The sequence below is a fragment of the Mastacembelus armatus genome, chromosome 14 (genome assembly GCF_900324485.2).
Source record: "Mastacembelus armatus chromosome 14, fMasArm1.2, whole genome shotgun sequence".
Lineage (NCBI taxonomy): Eukaryota > Metazoa > Chordata > Actinopteri > Synbranchiformes > Mastacembelidae > Mastacembelus > Mastacembelus armatus.
In genome coordinates this window covers 20,905,657-20,929,431 of record NC_046646.1, presented here as the reverse complement: position 1 = coordinate 20,929,431, position 23,775 = coordinate 20,905,657, and the positions used below count along the sequence as shown (strand labels likewise).

General features: G+C 38.8%; 1 protein-coding gene across 2 annotated transcripts; it reads left to right on the top strand.

Annotated features, from left to right (window-relative positions):
- The first annotated feature begins 443 nt into the window (after positions 1–443).
- Positions 444–23,709, top strand: gabra1 (gamma-aminobutyric acid type A receptor subunit alpha1). Of its 2 annotated transcripts, XM_026328347.1 has the most exons (9): positions 444–523; positions 4,486–4,598; positions 5,570–5,637; positions 7,111–7,331; positions 8,852–8,934; positions 10,082–10,225; positions 11,097–11,249; positions 22,496–22,698; positions 23,347–23,709. In XM_026328347.1, the coding sequence occupies exons 1-9, from the start codon at positions 444–446 to the stop codon at positions 23,665–23,667; spliced, it is 1,386 nt and encodes a 461-aa protein (XP_026184132.1). In that variant the 3' UTR covers positions 23,668–23,709. The 2 variants fall into 2 exon arrangements, with proteins under 2 accessions (XP_026184132.1, XP_033181434.1); XM_033325543.1 differs by lacking the exons at positions 444–523; positions 4,486–4,598 and having other exon boundaries at positions 5,620–5,637; positions 23,356–23,709.
- Positions 23,710–23,775: the final 66 nt, after the last annotated feature.

Genomic DNA, 23,775 nt, shown 5'->3' with positions numbered 1-23,775 from the left:
ATAAAAGTCGTATTTGCACTGGGTACCGTTTGGATCACGGAAATGCTGAGAAGCTATTCAAATTCGGTCTCCCACACAGTTAGGGTGTATATCACTGTCAATGTGACACCTAATTCAAAAGGACGATGCAAAACCATCATATGTGATGGCTCAGTGCACGAGACAGGACCATTTGGTTTGATTCACGTGCTGTCAGTGAATCTGTGAAAGATGTTAAGACCCAAGACCAGAAACCTCACATAAAGCATCTCTATAGAAACAAGATCTCCCTCAGAGACTCCACTTCCATGTTGGCTGCTGACTGTTTTGGCAGATCTAAATGTTTATTTGCACCAGATGTGTTGAAATGACAGATTAATGGTGCACTAGTGACTCACATGACTTGGTAATGATGTTCATTTTCTCTTTGACCTCCAGCATTGAAAGGTCCTCATATTGCAACTATGTGTGGACGGAGCAGGACGGCCTTTCTATGTCTGTGGGCTTCCTTGCTTGTCACTAATAGTGTGCTTGGTGGGAAAAGGTAAGAACAAATCTTGACTTACAAATGTACATATATGCCTGTGTATTATACTGGAACGAAGGGTAATGCTAAATAAACCACGAATAATCTGTACATATCATACACATTGGTCATATAACCTGGTTTTAAAGCCTTTTGCAGTATTTGAGACAAATGGACAAAATGTCTATGGTGAGGATATCACTGGAATACTGTAACTGCACATAATGAAATTTAGAGGACAAACCATGAAGCCACATTGCATTAGATAAAATCAAATTTCATTGAAAAGGACAATTACTGTGTATTGCTAGACCGTGTGCTTGGCAACTAGTCAGTTGCATAATATATGCCATATATGTCAGTAAATCAGTCGGTCAGCCAGTCAGCCAAGAGGACATGGTATCATTGTCAAGCTGATAGTTTGTCTTGCCTATTGGTCTATTGGTTTTCACTGTTGCAGAGCATATTCATTGTGGTTGTATCTGGGGCATCCCCACAGGACACATCCGTGCTTATAATTGCATAGAGGTAATAAGAAATGCAACACAGAGTGAGGAGATGAGGAACCAAAATAGCTACTATCCATGTTGCCAGAGTGTAACACCTTTTTTTGGTTCACTAGCCTTATGGGACAACATCTACATTATCAGTTTTCAGACCTGCACTGTGTACAGTAGATGATGTGTGTGTTGCAGCTTGATATTTGGCACAGATCTGTGCACGTTTTTAACAGTGGCTGCAGGGATAGTAGGGTTGATGTACAGACACACTGTCAACACTGAGATATCAGAACCAGACCAAGACAGAGAGAAAGAAGCAGAATGATTGGATAAGGGATGACAGCAATATGATTCACTGTCATGTGACTCAAACTGCATTAATTCCCACATGATTCAAATGCTGGGTATTCAAGTGTAACATCATAATATGACTCCACTGGGATTAATAATTTTGGCATTGAACACTACATACGTAATCAGCTAAATTCACAATTCACAATTACAAATAACCACACCAAAGGCGGAACCACCAAAAGCTGCTGCAACTGCATGAGATTACCTTTGCTCCCATCCCATCGTGGTTCTTCTGAAGAATCACAATGGGTTGGAAGGGTTTTTCTGCATGGCTGAATAATTCAATACTGTCATCTCAAGTCAGCTGTCACAGGCAGTTGACTTGAATTGTGCCATCTCGAGATGGTCCAGTTCTCTCTGACAGCTACACCACAAAAAACAAAACAAACCAAAAAACATATAACCATACAGTGTATATTTCATCTTATGTGCCCTGAGCTCATGCAGAACACAGCCAAATGTGTCCACTTTTCAATACATACGATGTAGTGTATTACATTATTGCTCACTGATGTGATCAAAGTGATTAGTCACAGTTGTAGCTTAGATTTGAGATGTACTCACTAAGAAATGGAGGAGAGGGGGGCTGGGGGGGGGGGGGGGGCTGATTTACCGACTTTGATGTGCTGTCCATTGACAACATTAGAGAAAATGTAAAAGTACAGATTACTTTGCTGAGGAACTGTCACTGCAAACTGCAAATCAATTACCACCCAAAGATTTACTACATAATCCAGTCTCCTTTTGAAGTCCAGTACAGAATCTCGCACATATATACACATCTTGGGGGAATTCAACAAAGACCTAGAACACCTAGAACTCACTACAGTATAGTGCCAACAAAAGAAACTGCCTTATAATTAGATACCTGAGTGACAAGAGAGAGGGGGGTACAGTAAAACTGAGAAAGAGAGGGAGAAACAGAGAGTGGCATTGGCAGAAAGTCTGAACAGCATTGTTGCTGTTCAGATGACCTGTAGATGGGGATGGTGTACAATATTTTATGAGGAAGTGGCCCCTGGCAGTTAAATGTGTATTTTTCTACAGCATCTTTTATCTCAATTTTGTTTTCATTTCCTTGACATACAACTGTAACCCCACGACCCCCCCCCCCCAAGCCCCCCCCCCCCCCACCACATCACCCATGTTTCCCATACACACTGTATTGTGTGTGACACACAGTCAGCCTTAAAAAATAAAAAAGGTATGTGCCATTTTATTCCAAACTAAATATGCTTAATTGTCAGTATATCAATTGAGAAAAACTATAATAAATATATTTCAAGCAATGAAACGTCAAACAGCACAATCTTAAAATATGTGCACCACCATTAATTATTAAGGATTTATGAGGATAATTTCTTCTCCTTGTATTTCCCCTTAAGTAGTACGTTTTAACTACTGGTGAACTTGAAAGAGCTAAAGGACATATTTGTTTGTTTTCTGTGGTGATGACTGCTCTGTAACAGTGAACACCAATAGACCAGTTGTTGGTGTCTTGGTCTGGTTTGGCAAACTGAAAACACAGAAAGTAGGAGCATTAAGAAGTATTTTTATTTCTGCATCAGCTGACGTCCTATGGATTTAATTCACACATCCTGTATTTATGCATAATTGGCTTCCCAGGCATAAACAAAACAGATAAAGTATTTTTTAAATATTTAGAGCCTGTTACACCCAAGACGGATTCAAATCAAAACTGCTCATCACAGTTTTCACAGTTGTATTGCTGGCTATGGTTTTCTGATATTTTGCCAGATATAGGGAGGCTTGTGACTTAGGGGAAACTGGAGGCATTAACCAGTGTGCATTAACCCTTTTATACAAATCCATGTGTGATGTGGGTGGAGCATCTTTATTTAGCAGCTTATATTCACAGCTGTAGAACATGTTTCAATCCACAGCTCTGTACGTGAGTTGTGTCTCTCTAAAACACCAATCCTCAGTTTCACTTAACAGTATCATCACCTTTTCTCTGGCCGTCTCTTCTGCCCTTTATGTCTCCCTCCCTCAACTGTAACCCTCTTTTTTCATCTCTTTTCTTCACATATTTCTATATACGCCCTAGTCCCTCCTGCCATTCCTTCCCTCCTCTTGCAGGTCCCTGCTAACTAATCTTGATGACCTCTCGCTCTCCTTGCAGCCATTCAGCTAGCAAAGCTTGTTTCCAAACACTTGCTATTTATTTACCATGCATTCAAACCAAATGCTACTGACTATAAAAAGACGGAGTGAATGATGGCTTACCGCATACAACACATTAATAAGGCTTTCATCTGATTATTATAAGTGTTATCACTTATTCAAACACATGAGTGAATATGTGCACAGGCTCACATATGTACACGAAACCTGAGACTACAGTATGCGCAATGACACGCACACACACACATTATTCCTGTCACATTCTGCCTTTATGACACACAATATAATTAGGGGCTGTATTCCTGATTATGGGTGTGTTGAAATATTCATGCATGGAGATGCTGCAAGCTCCGCTCTCACAATTACTGATTGTGAGTATTTTCAGCATTGCTCTAAGCATTTTGTTTCATGTTATTCAAACAGCACTATCAGCAATGCTTTTGTGGGGTAAAAGACCATATTAAGGTATAAATAATGTATTATGATTTCTCTATTCTCTCTCAGTGTATGTGTTTGTACGTACATGGGCGCCTTACATGCCCAGTTTTACATCTCAGGGGTAACACTTGCAACCGTGCCTTTATAAAAACAGTGATTTTGTGAAGAGAAAATACAGGTTGACTTCGCCTTTTGGGATATTTTCCTTTTCAGTCCACCACTGAACAATCACTTGCTTACTCATCTCATATATCAATATGATTTAAAACCTTATGGTCACACACTAGGAAATTGGAAATTGGCAACAATGATGAAACATGTCAAGGTCATACAGGATATGAGTTTAGTTCTTTTACACTTTGATCCACAGGACATTCTCTGCTGCCTACTTACCTCCTCAAAGATGTCTACAAAGCAGAGATCTGCTTTTTTGTCTTTGATGAATATGATTCACATTCAGAGTTTGTTGTTTCACTTTTTGCAGTTTTGACAGTGGTTTTGGACTCTGGCTGTATCTTTAAATTTTCTTCTTTGCTTTGCCAGCTCTGGGCAGAATGGCATGACAGATGAACAGAAAGATAACACCACAGTGTTCACCAAGATCTTAGACAGCCTTCTGGATGGCTATGACAATCGCCTCAGGCCAGGACTGGGAGGTCAGTGAACCCAAGTCTTTGAATGTATTTTGTCTCTTGTTTTATTTTTTGCAAATACGCAATAATCATGCAAAAGGCTTCTACAGATAGCTCACTGCCCACTTGTCCTCACAGGATAGCAACTATATGACTGAATCTGATGTAGGTAGGTTTGCACTACGTGTCAATTTGAGAGTCATTCTTTACCTGCTGTTTTTATGAAGTGATGAATTGTCATAAAGCCAGTACTTGTATTATGGATGTAATTTTATTGTGTGGTCTTCTATTCACTGTGTTATCAACTGTCCATTATTAGAAAAAAAAAAAACAAAATACAAAATGGCAGTGAGACAGAATCTGATCCAGAAATGGAAAAAGAGAGAATCAGATAAAAAGAAACAAAGAGTGAAAGAGAAAAAAAAAGGCAGAGATAATGTGAGAATTGGTGTGTGAAGGACACCAAGGATCTCAGTGTGATGCAGCAGGCATCAAACAGAGGCGAATAAAACCAGCCCTGCTAGAAGTTCAGCTGCAGAAGGGAAGAAATTATGGATTATGATGGGTATCATTCATAAATCATGCTGTCATAGTTCAGTTTCAGAATCACAAGGAATGAAGCCACTCTCACACTCTCACTGCCTCTGCTACCCCTTCCAAATGCACCCTAGTGGACTCATTTTGTCTATCAGTATTATGGGACCAGAGTGGCATATTTTCAGTAATACAGCAAATTTATTAAGAGATTGAACTTCTGTCCGGGTAATGAGGCTGACACTGAAACCAATAGCAACAGAAATGATTACCGACAACCAAAATTGGCATTTTTTTTTTAATGGTGGTGTTTGTTTTCACTATGTCTAAGTATTAAAAATAATGTTGAATAAATTGAATGGATCAGGGGCTATAGCCAGGTGGTCTTGTATTAACAGGTAGTTACGGGCTAATGAATGCCACTGACAGTCACTCACTCTGGCAATTTCCTGCTTCAACAGAGCGTGTAACTGAAGTCAAGACTGACATTTTCGTGACTAGTATTGGGCCAGTTTCGGACCATGACATGGTAAGGCTCTTTTTGCCTCCGTAAATGTCACTAGTTTCCCCATGTTCCTGTCCCTCCACCCTCTTTTAATCTTCTAGCACATAGGCGTCTCAAAGCTGTAAAATAATTAATACTTTGATGATTCATTTCATTAACTCCTGATGTGTTAATAAAACTGACATGAAATGTATTTTCTGTGCATAGTTTATAATCTCACTCTACATAAAAACCCCTCCTACTCATTAACATGACTGCATGTGATTTTTATGTGCATCAAAATGTTGTGGACCCTGAAAAAAAGATGTTTGCATTAATGTTTCAAGACCCTCCACATCTTAATCTGTCTTTAATGAAAAATCTGGAGCTGAACATGTACTGACAGCTGACAGTACATATCACTTTTCTGATTCCTGTAGTCTTCTTCAATCTGCTGCCTAAAATAAGCTGTGAGCTGTTCAAAATGAGCATCTGATCTTTGCCCAGTGCACAGCAGCACAGTCCATCTTATTCAAATGTTACTACAAGAGTCCTCTTATATATATATATATATATGTGTGTGTGTGTGTGTGTGTGACGTGTGTATACTCTATTTGACATAATCTCAGTTAATTGCTGTATCTGACGTGAGTCAGGACTATTTGGGTGTTGTGTTAAAGCCAGAAGGAATAGCCAAAGAATATTTCCCCCATCTCTAGCATTTCCACATCTTCCTCTATTACCTTAAAGCACTGTTTGAGCTTATGCTAATTATCTAACCTGGGTCGAGAGGAAAGGGGGAAAGCGACAAAAACAGGCTGTGCTGTAATTTTTACTAGCTCACTTTACTCTGCCGGATAGTCATGTGGAACCATTAAAATCTGCTCTCAGCTACAGTTATTAGCTGCCTTCAAATGAAATGTCCTTCTAATTTTGTGTCCAGTGTAATTTAGATTACTGAGCAAAGATGTTGCCCCAAAGATAATGCTAACAATGATAATTTGTGGCACTCACTTAACAATGCAATATAAAATGACCAAATACCAAACGATATCCCATCTGCATATAGGGCATTAAACTGACCAGAACATAATTATGCAAAATGCAAGAAAATGAAAACGTGACCACACACAGAGTACAGTATAATATGTAAAACAGAGACCAATTACTACACTCTAACATTAGATTAGCATTATTTTAGGAAAGATACCAGACAAAACACCATGCACCTCCAGTCATTACATCCTGTTTGCCAAGCCTCTAACATGAAGAGACAGTTACCTGCAGGGAAACTAGGTCAAGACTATCATAAGAACGTCAAAATGACACAAGGTAGGAAAAAAGAAATCATGAGAACATGAAAAAGATGAAAAGGAAAATAAGGCCAGATTACTCAGCAGCTTCCCCGGGCTAACTGTAAGAGATGAAGGTAGAAAGTAAATTTGCTACAAGGTGGGTCCATGGCTATCTCCTTTTTTTGATTTCTCTTCTCCTCTCCTCCTCACCATGCACCTGTAGGAGTACACCATTGATGTCTTCTTCAGACAGAGCTGGAAGGACGAAAGATTAAAGTTCAAAGGCCCGATGGCTGTGCTGCGTCTCAACAACCTGATGGCCAGTAAGATCTGGACCCCTGATACATTCTTCCACAATGGCAAGAAGTCAGTGGCCCATAACATGACCATGCCAAACAAGCTGCTGCGAATTACAGAGGAAGGCACGCTGCTGTACACCATGAGGTAGGCTGACGATTTCTACTACACCAGTACAATGACGATGTTTTGAACAAACCAGCACCTGAACAGTGTAAGCTGGCAAGAAGAGGCCTTCTTCTCTGTCAATATAATCACACATTCATTTGTCAAAGAGGAAGGAGAGCAATTTTATGAATCCACAGTAAGGAAATATTGGAAATATGGCCGTTGACAGATTTAGGACATTGTTGAACAAAGCATAATGAGTGTCTTTATTTTATATTTTTCAACAAATTCCATGCCGTGACATGATGAAGCATCAAAAGGTCGCAAGTACCAGTTATTTAAGACAATAATTTAGGTCGGCTTGGCAAATAAGTAGGTAGGTAGCGCTTTTGTTAGTTTTTATTTTCAACTATGGGTTAATACATATTTGGTGCACTAGTAAGTCCTCACTGCGGTATATGTTTTAACATATGACAAATGAGTGTCCCCATGTTCACGGTAATGAAGACACATATCACTCAGTCCACTGGTGTTATTCATTGGCGTGTTTTTAATCATTTTTTTGAGAACAATGGATGTCTGTCACACTGAGGAATAAGGTGTATCAGGCTTTAGCTATGCAGACAATGCTTGTTAGCAAGATCAATCCGTTCTTGGCTTTGGTGTTTATTTATTGTATTATGTTACTGCGATATTGCATTATGTACTTCTACCCTTTTAATTGTTAATACAAATAATACTGACTTTGGTACATATGGTTCATTTTACACAAACATGATTTATGACATCACTAAATTTGTATTTTTGTTTATATACATGTATTTGTTTTTTGTTCTTTGGAGATTATAGTCCGACATATATGAGACTCCTCACATAAATTTGAAACAAAATTTCTCATTTTTCCTTTATAGTGGAAGAACAAAATAGTTTCATTCTGTCGTGACCTTTCACTGTGGGGATCCTATCTGACAGGTGCAGCAGGACGATAAGGTGTACAACCAGCTGAGCTTACTTTAGATGCGCATGTAGCATCCCATTAAAGCTGGGCAGATAAAACTCTTAAAGACAGTACCAACCTTGATGCACACCACAGAGTGATGCTAATGTGAGATGTCTAAAGTAAGGACCGTAAAACATTTGTATTAGCTGTATACCAGCAAGTGGAAGAGTGAAGGAGGAGCCTATATTGTTGTCACAGATGAGCAAGATAAAGGATGGATGGGGGATATGTGTGTCACTGGTGGCCTTGCATGCTGTTTTTCAGCAAACTGTCAGGAAATAGAAACCCAAAGCTCAGGGAACTGAAGCATTTCTGTTGGTTTGGGGAGAAGTAGCTCCAGTTTGACATTGTCTGGTGCTGAGAGACTGGAGAAAAAAAGAATACACCACATGTTCCTGGTGCCGCACTGTACTGCATTTTAATTCTTGAGTCTTAGTGCTTCCAATCCTCTTCCTTGCACCTCCACCAGCACTGCCACCATTCTTCGTGGTTTTGGTTCATTTTACTGTTTTACTTTTTTTTTCTAATTCACTGTACTTGTCTGTGTGAATCTCTTTAGGCTTACAGTAAGAGCAGAATGCCCCATGCACCTGGAAGATTTCCCTATGGATGCCCATGCTTGTCCATTGAAGTTTGGCAGCTGTAAGTAGCCTCTGTGCTAATACACAAGTTTGGATACGTGCACATAAATGCTCATAAGCATGATATGCAGAGGCACACACCTCTCTGACACCCCATCACTATCTCACGCAACTGGAAGCACAAACCCAGCACCAGTCCCTGATAAGGGATGACAGTATGGTAACAGCTGTTCTCCCAGAGGAACTGTCTGCCAAGGCATCTCCCTTCCCTCCATTCAACCCTGCCAGACCCCGCAAGACCCTGGCAGGCATGCAGCACACAGATCTGTGTTTATCCATGGCAACATTCTCTGTAATATTTCCAGAACATCACACAAGCTGCTCACAGCTGACAGTTATTCCTACCCTGCATCATTCTTGGGAAGGAGATACAGTGATGGAGGTTGAAGACAAGAATCAAGAATTAGAGGGGAAAAAAATGCAACCAACGGAAAACAGAGAAGTGAATGTCATACAGTTGCTGTGCCATTCCTCAGACAGCTGCACAACATGAGTGAGATGACCAAGCCTCAACCTCCTTTAAATTGAACTCACTCCCTAAATATTTCAGTGACAAACTCTCTTCTTTATGCTGCAGTCTGCAGTCGAGCCATCCTTTCCTCTGCAGTGGTCGAGCCACACTGCAGCTTTGACAGGTTGGGTGGCCAGAGGGAAGAAAAGACTAACTTGGTTGTTTTAAGGTCATGTTGTCCTGTTAGGATGTTGTTTGTTTTCTTATGAGGGAAGGATAACATAATGTGACATGACAAGATGTGATACAATACTGCATCTCATGATAAAATGAGGGGAATTTGATAATTCTTAGATAATACATATAATTAAATAAAACAGAGCAAAAGAGGTCAGCAGACAGTCTAACGAGGTGAAACGGGGGGATAATATGCTTAAATTGAGAATGAAGCAAGACAGGCAGAACTCAGATGACAGCAGACTTGACAAGATAAAAGACAAGATGAGACAAAATGAGATGTAGTAAAGCAAAGCAAAGCAAAACTCAAGGGTTTGAGAGGGAAACCGCATCTCACATTTATCTTCTTTTACCTGGCATCCCTAGCAGTGCTAAAAATATGACCTGCAAAGCTACACACAATGACAGACAACCAGCAGCCAAATAATTTATATCTTTCCACTCTGTTTGTCCTTGTCAGATGCCTACACTCGAGCCGAGGTGGTGTATGTGTGGACCAGAGGGGCTGCCCAGTCTGTTGTGGTGGCAGAGGATGGGTCCAGATTAAACCAGTATGATCTGATGGGCCAGAGTGTGGATTCTGGTGTAGTGCAGTCCAGCACAGGTAGGTTTCAGTTTGGTGATGCTCAATTCCTAATTACACAGTTTACTATTTTGAAGTGAAGTTTTGCAATTAGAAGGAGATATTGAAATTTGTTCACAGTGAATTATCTAATCAAAATTACTAAGACAAATTAGAGTTCAGTGCTTTAACAGTTGTCTTTTTCATCAACATAAAACAACAACACCAACGACAAAACATCAGTCTTCCTTGTCATTCATCATTGCACTAGCTAATGGTCTGTAACTGCATATTTTTGACATCATCATATTCAGTGGCATTGGTTTGTCACTTCACAAATGACAGGCCATGTCCCAGATTCATAATTTCCCTACTGGCCATTACATCTTTTTTCACCTCATCTTTTTGGTCCATTGATACTGGCAAAAATTAGTGAGAGCATAAAATGGGTGACCTGTTTAAAATGACACTAGCTGCCAGCAGAGACTAATACTGACGACAGCCCATGGTCCATACTTTGTTTTAGCAACAATCAACAAACTCACAAATGAATGTTTCCATCAAGTTTATTGAATAAGCTATGCTGATACGTCATGCATTATATTTCTTTTACTCTGCATTTGTTCCTGTTATTTATATCTAAATCAGCTACCAATAATTGTCATAACCAGATTGAACCCAGTGCGGTTCTACTACAGGCTGTCTAGGTATTGGGTTAGGTGACCTTTAATTGTGCCACTAAATCTCAGCTACAATAAAACTGAAGGTAACAACACAACAAACCATTTTGGCAAAATAAAACTATAGGGACAGGTACAATAAATTTCCTACATATACAGTATGTTTTAAAGGTACAAAGTTTTATCTGTGAATTCTTTTGGATTTAATCATGTCCCTTGTCTGCTGACCACAGGAGAGTATGTTGTGATGACAACTCATTTCCACCTGAAGAGGAAAATTGGTTACTTTGTGATCCAGACATATCTACCCTGCATCATGACAGTCATCCTCTCCCAAGTGTCTTTCTGGCTCAACAGAGAGTCTGTCCCTGCCAGGACTGTCTTTGGTGAGTCGTCTGCTCCCTTGTATTCTAAACATCTGTGGTTAGAGAAACAAGCCCATCACCAGAAGGTTTCAAATCTGTTCTTGGAAGTTCTTGCAAGTCCCAATATGACATTATGTAGTGATTTTACTCCAAAACTCTTCTTTATAAAGTAAAACACATTTGCCAAGATCTAAAAATTAAATTCTATAATATTCTAATTTATAAACAGTTGAAACCCTTAGTATGCAATTCCTAATGAGGCTGTATTACAATTTTTAGCTTTTTTTTTCTTAGCTGAATATATTCTTACTTAATACACAGAGATATTATAAATGGTTATAAAATGCTGCCCTTAGACTGAGAGTGTATTTGGATTTTGGGCAGTTTGGATTCAGGAGAAGCAACTGTGAGATACACAGCTTCTCCATGTACCTGACCCTGTATTGCTGTTTTATTTGCTGATTTTACTAAAAGACTAAAACATTTTTGTTGTCAGTGTTTGCTATAGTGTGAACAACACGTTTCACTTTGCTATACAAGACAAGACTTCAGTGTGAGCAAGGCTGCTTCCCCTGGTCTATCGCCTCATGATACTGTAGCACGACTGTAATACAGTTTGATGACTTTGTGATTATCAATCAAACAACTCAAAGAAAGTATCTGACACCACTAGACAAAGATTCTTTTATATGGACAAAAATATACATAAACACACATGCACAGACGCATGCACACACATGCACAACCACAATCTAAAATAGTTCAGCCTTCTAAAGGATTATGCTTGCTTTGTGCTTCTAGATGAGAATTAGATGAGAGCTGGAGCCAGGGGGTGATTAGCCTTGCATAGTAAATACTGGAAGCATTGGGGAAAACAACCAGTCTGGCTCTGCTCAAAGTTCAGCACCAACACCTCTTAATCTGAAAAATAAACATGTTCGCTCTGTGCACAGAAAGAACTTAAAAAAGACAAGATGTTGTAAAAATTTCTTAATAAATTTTGCCAGGCACAGTGAGTTTGTGGCGCCTCTGCTGCTCATAGATGACAGTGAGTTATCGATCTTCTCGTCTAACTCAGCAAGAAAGCTAATAAGCACATTTGCCACAATGTCAAACTATTTCTTTAAAGAATATGAAATGTTAAACATGACTGATTGAACGATTGCACATTCAACCCAAACCTCATTATATAATAGTGCTATTTTAGTCTATTTTATTCTATTCTGTCTCACCATCAGTGAGGTGAACAAAAGCTTTAATCAGCTGTGGACAGTTTAAGCACAGAGCTCAATGTGAATTTGGATTTACGTGCTCGGGATATTTATCCACAAGCGAGTGTGTTTGTACTGCGCATGATGTTTTCATCACTGTGTGCACACACTGGTCTATGTGTGTTGCATGCATGTGTTTGTGAGTGTTTGTATGAGTCTGTCTGTCTGTCTGTCTGTCTGTCTGTCTGTCTGTCTGTCACACTAAGGGCTTACATAATACCACCCAAAAGGAAAGCTCTTGATAGTCTGCAGCATGCTCTGTAGCAGCAAAGCACAGCAGCAGGCAGAATGTCCTTGAGTTACCTCACCCTGCACTCTTTCTTCTTCTTCTTCTCTCTTTCTCAAGCTCTTTCTTTCTCTCTTCTTGGATGTCTCATGGTTGTCAGTGTCTCCCCTGGACCACTACTTAAAAAGCTTTCCCAGAATTATTATACAGGCACCAGATTTTGTAGCTCTGCAGTCTCCAGCAGGCTTTTCCACTCATCCTGCAATGTTTTGGTGTTTGTGTGTCCGTGTGTGTGTGTGTGTGCGGATATGAGTGTGTGCCACAGCTTGCTACCTGCGGTGCTTGTCACGTGTCCAAGGGAAATGAGGATGGCCTACATTAGAGTCAAAGAACTATCTAGGGCATGTGTGTATCCCTCATGCCATCATTGCTGGTTCATGAGATTACTCCATGCAATTTGTGTACACACACGTACACGTACACGTGTACACACACACACACACACACACCCTCAGACACACACACACAGTTGAACATACAATACATATATGCAAACACTCATGAGCAATGCAGCATCCTGGCATGCTAGATAGGTCATTCGTGTGATTAATATGCATCATCTGAGACAGCAGATGAATGAGCCTGTACTTCATAGAGGATATAATGTCAATACTGCTGTAAATGGGTCATTAAAAAAACATAGCAGATCATTTATTGCCATCTTAATACTTCAGCTATCATCTAAAGTCAAAGATTTATGCAGTCTCATATTGCTTAGATATAGTACGCATTAATCTTGTTGAATCATGCAAAATGAAATCGAAAGAATAACAAGCACCTAGCAACTGCATGTTCATGTTAGACAGGTTCTGCTGTGTACAGAGAGAAATGTATCTCAGCACTACTGGTTTCATTTTTGGTTGTGACTTCACGTTGCTGTTTTTACTGATTATGAGAGCTGCACTTGTCAATGGTGCTATGAACATTCAGTGAGTATGATGCGAGACAGACAGATGTCACAGTTGTGAAACAAGCATCTGAGGACTTGACAGGAACAGTTTCCCTGATAAACACAAATGACACCTGATGTATTGTTGTCTCTTTTAGAAATCATTATGTACCTCATTATGTATGTGTGATTGCCATTTTACAGTCTAGCTCATGTTTGAGACAGATTGCCCAAGTAATTTTTGCCTAAAAGTCACAATGGTAAAAGCATGTCAGATCTGACTTCCAACAACCAAAACAAACATATTTAAGTTGAATGCAGTCACATTAATGTCATTGTAACCACAAAATAAGGTGCAAAACACAAACAGTAAATGAAAGGACTGTAAATGAGAACGTCACCAAAGTTTAAAATGACAATCAGAGCAGTACTGCCTCCCTGTATGAGTGAATATTCAAAATGCTTTACATGTAACATGTGAGCAAACAAGAATTAGATGAGAATGGCAATGTAACATCTTGTCTTTAAATGTTGATGCATCACCAGACATTTTAAAGTACAGTAAGATTCCAGTAATTATCTTATAATTTTCTAATACATAATGAAAGTACTGAGGATTTTTATTGAGGGAATTCTATTAATTAGATCTTCAAAAGGTAAAAGAAGCTTTAAAAATACCTCATCAATAAAGCCTGTGAGGGAACAAAAACACTCTTCTTCTTTCATATTACTTTTCAATTCACTGCTCTTCTCCTGTAGTAACACCAGTCCCTCTCACCCATCAGTTGCTAGATAATGTGCAAACATTGTGGCTTTTTTCATAAATGTCTGAAACAACGTCATCAGGAACATTTAGATAAATGACTCCTACAGTGTACAACAAAAGTGAATCTTAATAAAATGTCATTAAAAATACTTTTTCTTTTATTACAAATTTATATGTTTTTAGGCAAATCCTCACAAGCCTTACAGAGTCGGTCTGTAAAGCAAAACTGACTGCCTGCTTAAACTAGAGTGGATATCCATTTTAAGAGACATTTGTTAAAATATTTTATTTGTACAACTATAATTTTTGGTGATATAGTCAAACATCCTCTGAATGGAGGAGACTGATTTTGGACAAATCTATGAAAATATGTTACACTAATTTCAGTTTTGTGCGTCTGTGAACAGCAGACACTGTCCATGTAGGATGACTTCACACACTGTCCTTCACACTGTCTAATCTGTCACTGACACACCAGTTACCACAGATAATCCTTGTGCCAAATCATAAGAACTTACCCATCTGCTTTTCAATGCAAGATTGCGTAAATAGCAAATTGTGTGTAGCATCATCTATCAAGGATGGCCAGAGCCTTAAGATGTTCCTACATGTCCTAGCTACTGCTGCAAATGTGTTTAGGCTCATGTTGAGGAACTACTGATGCTCTAGTACCATTTCCCGTCTTATGAGGTCTCACAATCTGGTTTTCTACTTGTTCAGGCAATTTCTTACCACATGGATCCAAAAATGGTTTGTTTACAGGTTCTTTTATAACCTTGTTCATGCAGTTAGCCTTAATTGAAAATTCTGGTGCTATCAATTTTGCTCCAATGATACTGCACAGGTGTACTCACTTTTGCTGCAATGTACTTAAGGGCATGTATTTTCAAACTGGTCTATCTAACCGGTTTGTTCATATTTTAAAGTAAAACTCATTCAATGTGAGGTCAAATATTCTCAATTTAAAATAATACAATTATCACAATATCACAATCATTTTGTGATACTGCTTAGTTTTGGTGTACTCTGAAAGGTGTACAAAAAACAAACAGCATTCCTCTTAAAGAAAATACGATAGTTTGTTATTTACTGTGTGGGGAATGGATAAACTGCACAAATGCACTTTCCTCCTGCAAACAACTCACAGCCTGGTTTGTTTTCATTTCAGAACAGAATCAGAACACATCAAATGGTGCACTGATATGAAGACTAAGCAAATAACCACTGTAATACTACAGTATATGTGTTCTCTTATTAATACAGATGTGGTCAAGTTTATATTGCCAACAAAGACATTTGAAACTGACAGAGAAATCCCATTAACATGAACAAATGCAGCACTGAAAACAGAGCTTAAATTACATTATGTGACTATGAAGCAAAGCCTCTGCATTCAATCTTTTTCCTAAAGCCTGCCCTGTAGATGAATAGGCAATTTAAAAACACAGCAGTGGGTAGAGTTATCTTATTTATCATTGTGCCGATTAAGAGGCTGATTAGTTTATAGATAGTTTGGTGTAGTGGAAAACTGTTGGCAATTTATTCATTTGTAGTTCAAATGAAAACCAAGAGGAAACAGCCACTGATGGCACTGATATGGTGCTCTCTCTTACTTCTTCCCTTTTTCTCCCTCCTTCTCTGGCTCTAAGCTGTCAGGGACAGCAGTGCATAGCAGATTAGCTTGCTTCCTTCTCACCTCTTAAAGACTGATTGGCTGGGTATTTATTGGTTCTCGCATGATACTGTTTAATGCATCTACTTAGTACGGAATAACATCTTGTGTGTGTATCTGTGTGAGTGGAATGAAATGTGTTACATACAATCACATTATGGGGACTCTCCTTCCTAGTGAGGGCCAGATGTGTATGAGTCGGTATATACTGTATGTTTGTTCAATATACAGTATGTAGACATGCCTGGTGCATGCTTATAAATTCACAACTGGATGAAATGCTGCAGCACAAATCTCAGAGCTGTGGCGCTGACAGTCATTTAACTCACTCACCCAATAACATGTCAATTTATGTTTTCATTTATGTAAATTAGAGGTGAAGTAGTGATGCTGACAGTAATGTGCTCCTGAGCCAGGCCTCCCTGAGGTTTCAGTCATTGATAAAGCATGAATGCATGGGTACCTACAGCACAGTGGAGATTTATTAGGACCAGATCCAGCTTCATGTTCCTAAGTGTACATTCATTTCACTGGCTACATTGATCTGTGATATACATGCAGACAACCCTGTCTTCTAAAAACGAATTTAAGCAACTTTTCTATCAGGAGATTTTTTTGTTCAAAGTCATACTTTTCTTTTCAACATGATAAAAACTGCTCTACATTGCTCTTCAACTGTTGAACGCCAAAACTGTCATGAATTATGTGTAAATTACCAGGCAGAAAGAGATGACCCAAATGCAGACACTTCGACAGGTAGGTTGGCAGGCACTACTAAATAGAAATGGGTAAAAAAAAAAAAAAAATAGTAGCTTCTTCTGAGTCCAGGCTGACAAAATTGAGCAGTGAGAATCTAACGTAGGAGTCAGAGTCAATAAATCCAGGCCAAGAAGAAAGAAGCTAAAAACAAGAGTTCGGAGCATGAGAAAACATGTACACTAGGAACACTAGAAAACACAAAGGGTTAGATAAGTGAGGCTACTGCTAGGACATCAGACAATCTAGCAATTAAAGTAGGAAACAGAAAAGTATATACTGTACAATGAGGGAGCGAATCAGGGAAGTTGAGACATATGTGGTGGGTGGACTGAGGAATAAGGATGGAAAATCTGGGGAAAACTGGAGGAAGGAAGAAAGGAGGACAGTTTCTAAAAGTCTTAACTTTAATTTAATTAATTTATTTGAATTAATGTAAATATTTAATAAATTTAATTTCTGTCCACAGAAAGAGCTTAGTCAAATTTCTTGTTAGTGTGCACAAACTTGGCCAACAAAGTTGATTCTGATTCTGAAATGTTAAGAGGGCAGAGGAAGCATAGAGCAGAGACCAGGAACTGTGACAATTACAATGCCCTCACATCCTGTCTCACATCCTGGTCATGACGTCTGTGCAGTAAAAGCATGTAAAACTAAACTAACTAAAATGAAACAGGATTTGCATCTTTGCAAATGTGTAAGTATTGTAATTATTGTCTGCAATGTCCTTGTTTGAGTTTAATCATGCATGCCAGTTAACAGTTTGTTCATTAACAGCTGCTGTATTGCAAGACATTCTCTTTAACACCAGGTCTAGATTCAGGATATAAGTTACACACAAAGGGCTGTATTCAGTCAGTAAGCAGGCGTCCCACTTCAAAATCCACCTTTGACCTTATTACACATTTTGATTATCATGTTTGATTGGTTACCTACTCAGTCGAAATACCGGCAGGGTCAAATCTCTGTCTGGAACCAGGAAAAAAAGAGAGAGCGATCACAGCCACTTTCCTTCATGCTCACTCTCCTCCACAGAGATTTGTCTGTGTACATTTTACTCTCTGGTTCGAGAATGGTTAGCTGTCACTCAAGGTTGGTCAATCAAGTTCTGAAGTGCAAACCAACAGAGCAAACAACATATTGTCAGAAAGATCAACAATAATAATACACAATGACTTTGCACCTTCTGCTGAAAAATTATTTGACCTTAAAGGACAAACAAAGAGCCAATTAATTTATTTTTAGCTATGCCAGGAGCAATTTATTTTATAATCTGTAGCCTTACACGGGGATTTGAGCACTACCCTGATAGGCATTTAATCAAAATTCTATAAGTTTTCCCTTGTTGTGTCAGAAACCTATTCACCATGTGGACATTATCTGTCCCACTTTCTCCAAAAATGCACATTTGGACTGTTTGCTTATGTGGAGTTATATAAACTTTTCCTTGCCTGAGGCAGCACTGATAGTCCTTCTACCTTGAAACTGTCTGCCTCACCTTGTCATTCGTCTAAATCTCTAATTCAGTTTCCCCACCACTTTTTCTCTCTATCTTGACTTTTTACCCATCACTCTGTTTGTGCGTAATTTAAAAGTGAGTCTGCAAACAGAAGCAAAAACATTGTTAGAAGATATGTATCATATAAATCAAGTGTCAGCGCTTGCGCACACAGATAAATCGAGAAGAAGGCGCTCTCTAGAATTGAGTTACACTACTATTAATCCAGTTAGAACTTCTCAGATCACTTACTTTGTTCATTAACAGCCTTCAAAGCCTGAAGTCTATTAGTTACAACATGTCAATCTGAGTCATGGTTAAAAACCAGATCTGGAGTCATGTTCTAATGAATTAAACTGCTAGTGTTCTAAACGGATCCCTAAGTAGACATGTCACTAAGCAGACATGAAGGGGAGTTACTTCCTAGAGGTGGGAAATATTTGCCTGTCCACCTTGTTAGTAAATTAAATATTCACAGACAGTGTACATACAGACCCTCAAACAGATTAATGTGTGCATGGAACCAAACGAACCAAGACATGATTATACAGTCAAATTCATGCATTATTCCAAATTATAAGACCAGTTGTTCCATTTTTTCGCCTCTTGTTCTTTCGTGGTATTAAGACATTGGAGAAGTTGGGAGAAGAGTTGTTTCCATGACAACAGAGCTCATCAAACACAGTAAAGTATATATGATTCCAAGCACTGTGGTGCTTTTGCGAGGACTTGTGTAATACCCAATGGTGCAGCCTTCATCCTCCCTCACAAAATTAACTGATTTTACTGGCAACGAAAATATGCGACAGATTGACATTACTCCGTTGCTACCCATCTTTCCATCCACCTTCTTTTCCCTTCATTCATTCCTTCATACTACTGTATCCAACATATCTCCAAATATGCATGTATGTCATGTATTTGAGTTATTGAATTATTCCTCATAGCAGCTGCCTCTTTAAATCCTTATTCATCTTTCTTTCATCCATCTTGCCACTGTAGCTCATTACAGAAGCAATTATGTCACTTTTTTGTGCTTCAGCACCTCCTGAGGCCATAAGTAGCCAAAAATCACTTTGCACTGACCGTCCCCCCATGGTGAACATTGTGACACCCATCTCATAAGCAATGACACCTTAATGTTAGAGTGAATCTCTACTGAAAATCTCATGATGCCGCTCTCAGGCTTAATATGATTTAAACTGTTTACTTGCCATTTCCTGTAACCAATTGTATATAATTACCTAAACACTACCATTAAGATCTTAAACATGCCACATTTGCAGAGATATTGATTATTAACAGAATAACAAAATGTGAACTGTTTTCTGCATTAGAATGTGCTGTGTATGTTTTGTTCCTTAAGGGAAAGCAAGTGTTGTCACTGAACATGACGATATCAATAATTTAACATTTTCACATTAACCATTATTCAGCTAATGCAAATTTTTTTGTACATAAATTGTGAGCTGAAATGGAAGGATGTGAAAATCTGGCATTAGTACAAGACTAAGCATCATTTAATATTTTCATATCTCCTCCTGCCATGCATTCCCATAATAACGTATTAGCAAACCATTCAATGCCCTACTTAACAGTGGGTGTGGTGCAGAACATTTTCATGTGGATTTTATATATTATATTTAAAAATGGCTTCTGTGCTTTACATCTGAGTCTTATTTAACTGTGGCTACTTTTATTCTCCATGTTCTCTACATCTCCATCTGTGTACATCACTTGTGCTGGATGAGTCACGTCCTTACGACAAACTGATACTGAATATTGCCACTTTCATGTGAAACTATGTTTGGTTTTTTTTTCATTTGTTCAAGCTGTGCTCATGCCAAATGTAGTGAGACCATATGTGACGATTAGGGAGCTGTTACTCTTCCTATATCTTCCTCTTAAATTAGATTAATTAACCCAGTTATCTATCAGGTATGTTACATAACAAGCTGCAATGAAAAGCTCAGAAACATATTTTAACAATAAATGACTTTGGAATAAATAACTGACCAACTTACTGACTAATGGCCACCATGAATGTATGACCATGGGCCGTGTGTAACTACTGTTCTAATAAACTAAATCCATCAGAGGTGTCTTGTTTGGTTATGGTTAATGAACAATCATTTATTTGGCTCTGACTAATGAGAACATAATAGTCATCCTTTATGCTTCATGTCACTGCACTAAGTTGGCAATGCCAAAAGCATGTGAAAGGAGAGTGGGAGGATGAGGAGTCCATGATTCATCACTTAACACTAACAGAACTGAGGAGAAAGAAGAAGAACATTCTTAAGGGAACCAATAACATTTCAGGATACATACAGTAACTGAGCACCAACTGCTTTGGTGGCTTGGAGGTCTGGACACAGAAAGATGTGGATTATACAATATAATGTAATCGAACACAAATGCTAGGTTTTAAATTGTTTCTCTTTAGCCTGTGAGAGAATGGAGTCTATTAGATCCTTTAGTTTAGTTTTTGAAACCATGGTGGTCTTGTTGTGCAAATATATTGTGCTCACCTTATGGAATCATCATTTTTGCTAATGCAAGTCCCCTGTCTTTGACATATGTCATGAAACTCACAAACTGCCTTGTTGTACTGTTCCTGTACATGGCAGCTGTTCTTCAGCTTACTTAATGGATTGGTGGATGTTATTTGCTGTGTAAACATCTGTAGTAGCCTGTTCTGTGATGAGCACCACATCATTAGATATGCTCTGACCCACTTCCTCTCCCTGTCTCTACTGCATCTCATCGAAGCTTTCGGGAGCTTATGTAGTTTAGCGATTTGATTTTCCACAGGTAGCTTGACTCACAGTACACTTCTTAAATTGAGGCATTTTAATATTTTCATGTCTTAATTGTAAATGCGTGCACATTGGTATGCAGGTCAAGACAAGACAGTTTATGAAAACCAGGGTCTCTGAGGTGTATTGCATCTTCCTGCACCTGTGGAAATCTCCTTTCTGAGTCTATTAAAAGCACCAGTTACACACCTGTATAACCTGCTGTACAGACTAATGTGAATAAAACTGCATGCTCATTTGATTTATTAATAAAAAATAACTTGCTATGCGCAATATGGTTCCAGATAGAGTATGGTGATACCTTTGCTCAAACAAATACAGAATATGCTTCAAAACTTTGTCGATATACAGTTAAATCTGCCAAAACGTGGATAAGTATTCCTGTGGAAGCCCAGTATTTATGCAGTGGGTATGCCTTAATACTGCAAATCTGTAGTGCCCATGAAAAGAAACATTATTCTCTAGCCCTTAACCTACAGTACAATCTAACTGACCAGCATACCCGAAGACTAAATAGCAGCTAAACCCAACCTTGGCTCTACATTGTGTCTGCTTAGGCTACGGTTCATCTCATGACCAAGACAAGCTCAGTAGTTCAGCTCTTCCCTACATATTTAACGTTCGTTCCACCAGTCCTACCAGTAGGTTAGTTACTAGTTATATCAGAAAGTGACCATTCTCTGACCTAGTAGCTTTAATCATTCTGAGATCCTAACCTCACCCATGAAAAGAGGAGCTGTGTCGTGGTATGATCTGGCCTTATATCTGCAGCGTGTTTGCTCAGGTAAAGCTACACTGGTTAGCCTGCTGTTTAAACCAACTAACATGCTAAGTTAACTAGCATGCTAGCAGCATTCCATGCTAGCAACCAGTGCTCCAACTAGAATGGCAGAAACTTTGGTGACTTGTGAACAATCTTAAACTCTGTACGACAGATCAAGCCAACTGGACTTAGAAACCCACAGCGGTTACAGTTCAGTAAGGTTTGGGCACAAAAACAATCATGGTTACAATAACAAACTGGTGTTGTGGAATGGTCATGGATTAAAAACATTTTCCACAGGCCGGTCACAACATGCTGCATAATGTTCACTAATATAATAAAGATGGATTCAGTTTCATGCTACATCACTTCTTTTCTGTAAGTGTCTCATGAATTTCAGTCCTTTGATACAGAATAGCCTCTAAACATACTTCACATACTTTCTTTTCCAACATTTATGATACATTTATACATAATGACAGCAGCTACATTTTACTGGAGTTGATCAGATTTTATATATTGACCTTGTCTGTGTATCTCTCTGCAGGAGTGACCACTGTCCTGACCATGACCACACTCAGTATCAGTGCCAGGAACTCTCTCCCTAAAGTGGCATATGCCACAGCTATGGACTGGTTTATCGCCGTCTGCTATGCTTTTGTCTTCTCGGCTCTCATTGAGTTTGCCACAGTCAACTACTTCACCAAGAGGGGTTATGCCTGGGATGGAAAGAGTGTGGTGCCCGAGAAGGTATTTAAGGCCCTTTTTAATTACTTACTATACTTACTACTAAATAGTCTAGGAAATGCTTTAACAGAATACAGCTTGTTAGGCACATGACTGTATGTACGGCTTTTAGAATAAGGACAAATCCATGTTTCCAGTAGATGGAATGACTCAGACTCTGAAAATAAAATTTAGAAATTGCACATATGGACATCTGTTTCAAATAGTTATTCAGTTAGTTAACTGCTGAAAGAGCCAGACCAGGCAGGAAACATTAGGTTGTTGCTGCCAGCTCATCTCATACAAAATGAAATTTGAATAACATGACATGAACATTAATAGTTTAGTGTTCATCTTGTGCTTTCTGCTCCACTTATCTCTGCAGTTAGCAGCATGATACTCTAATCTCTACTCTAAAAAAAACAGAGTCCAAAATGAATTCTTAGGTTGTTGAGTTTATTGGAAATATGTAGGTGCGGGGAATCAATATTTATTACCTTAATATCCATATTTTACTAAATATTCAACAGGCTGCTGAGTGACACTTTCACATGAATAATTGTGCAAACGATAGAAGATGTTGCATTAAACAAGCATTGCATAAAGTAATATATGAGCTAAACGCTTTATCCTGTTCACTTTTCCCACATTTCCCCCAAAAAACAAAATTAGCAAAAGAAGAAGAAGGAATCCCTCCTCAAGAAGAACAACACTACAGCATACCCAGCAGCCACTGCTACAGCTTTCGCCCCCAATATTGCCAGGGACCCTGGATTGGCCACTATTGCCAAAAGCGCACCACCACCCCCGACTGAGCCCAAGGAGGAACCAAAGCCCAAGCCTCCAGAGGCCAAGAAGACCTTTAACAGTGTGAGCAAGATAGACAGGATTGCCAGAATAGCCTTCCCTCTGCTCTTTGGAACCTTTAACTTGGTCTACTGGGCAACCTACTTGAATAAGAAACCTAAATTGCAAGGGGTCAATCCACACTAATCCATGTTTCATTCCTTTTAAATTATACCTGTAATTATTTCATTTCCTTTCTTATTCCTCCAAAAAAAAAAAAAAAGTATTTATTTTCAGACAAAAATGTGGTATTCA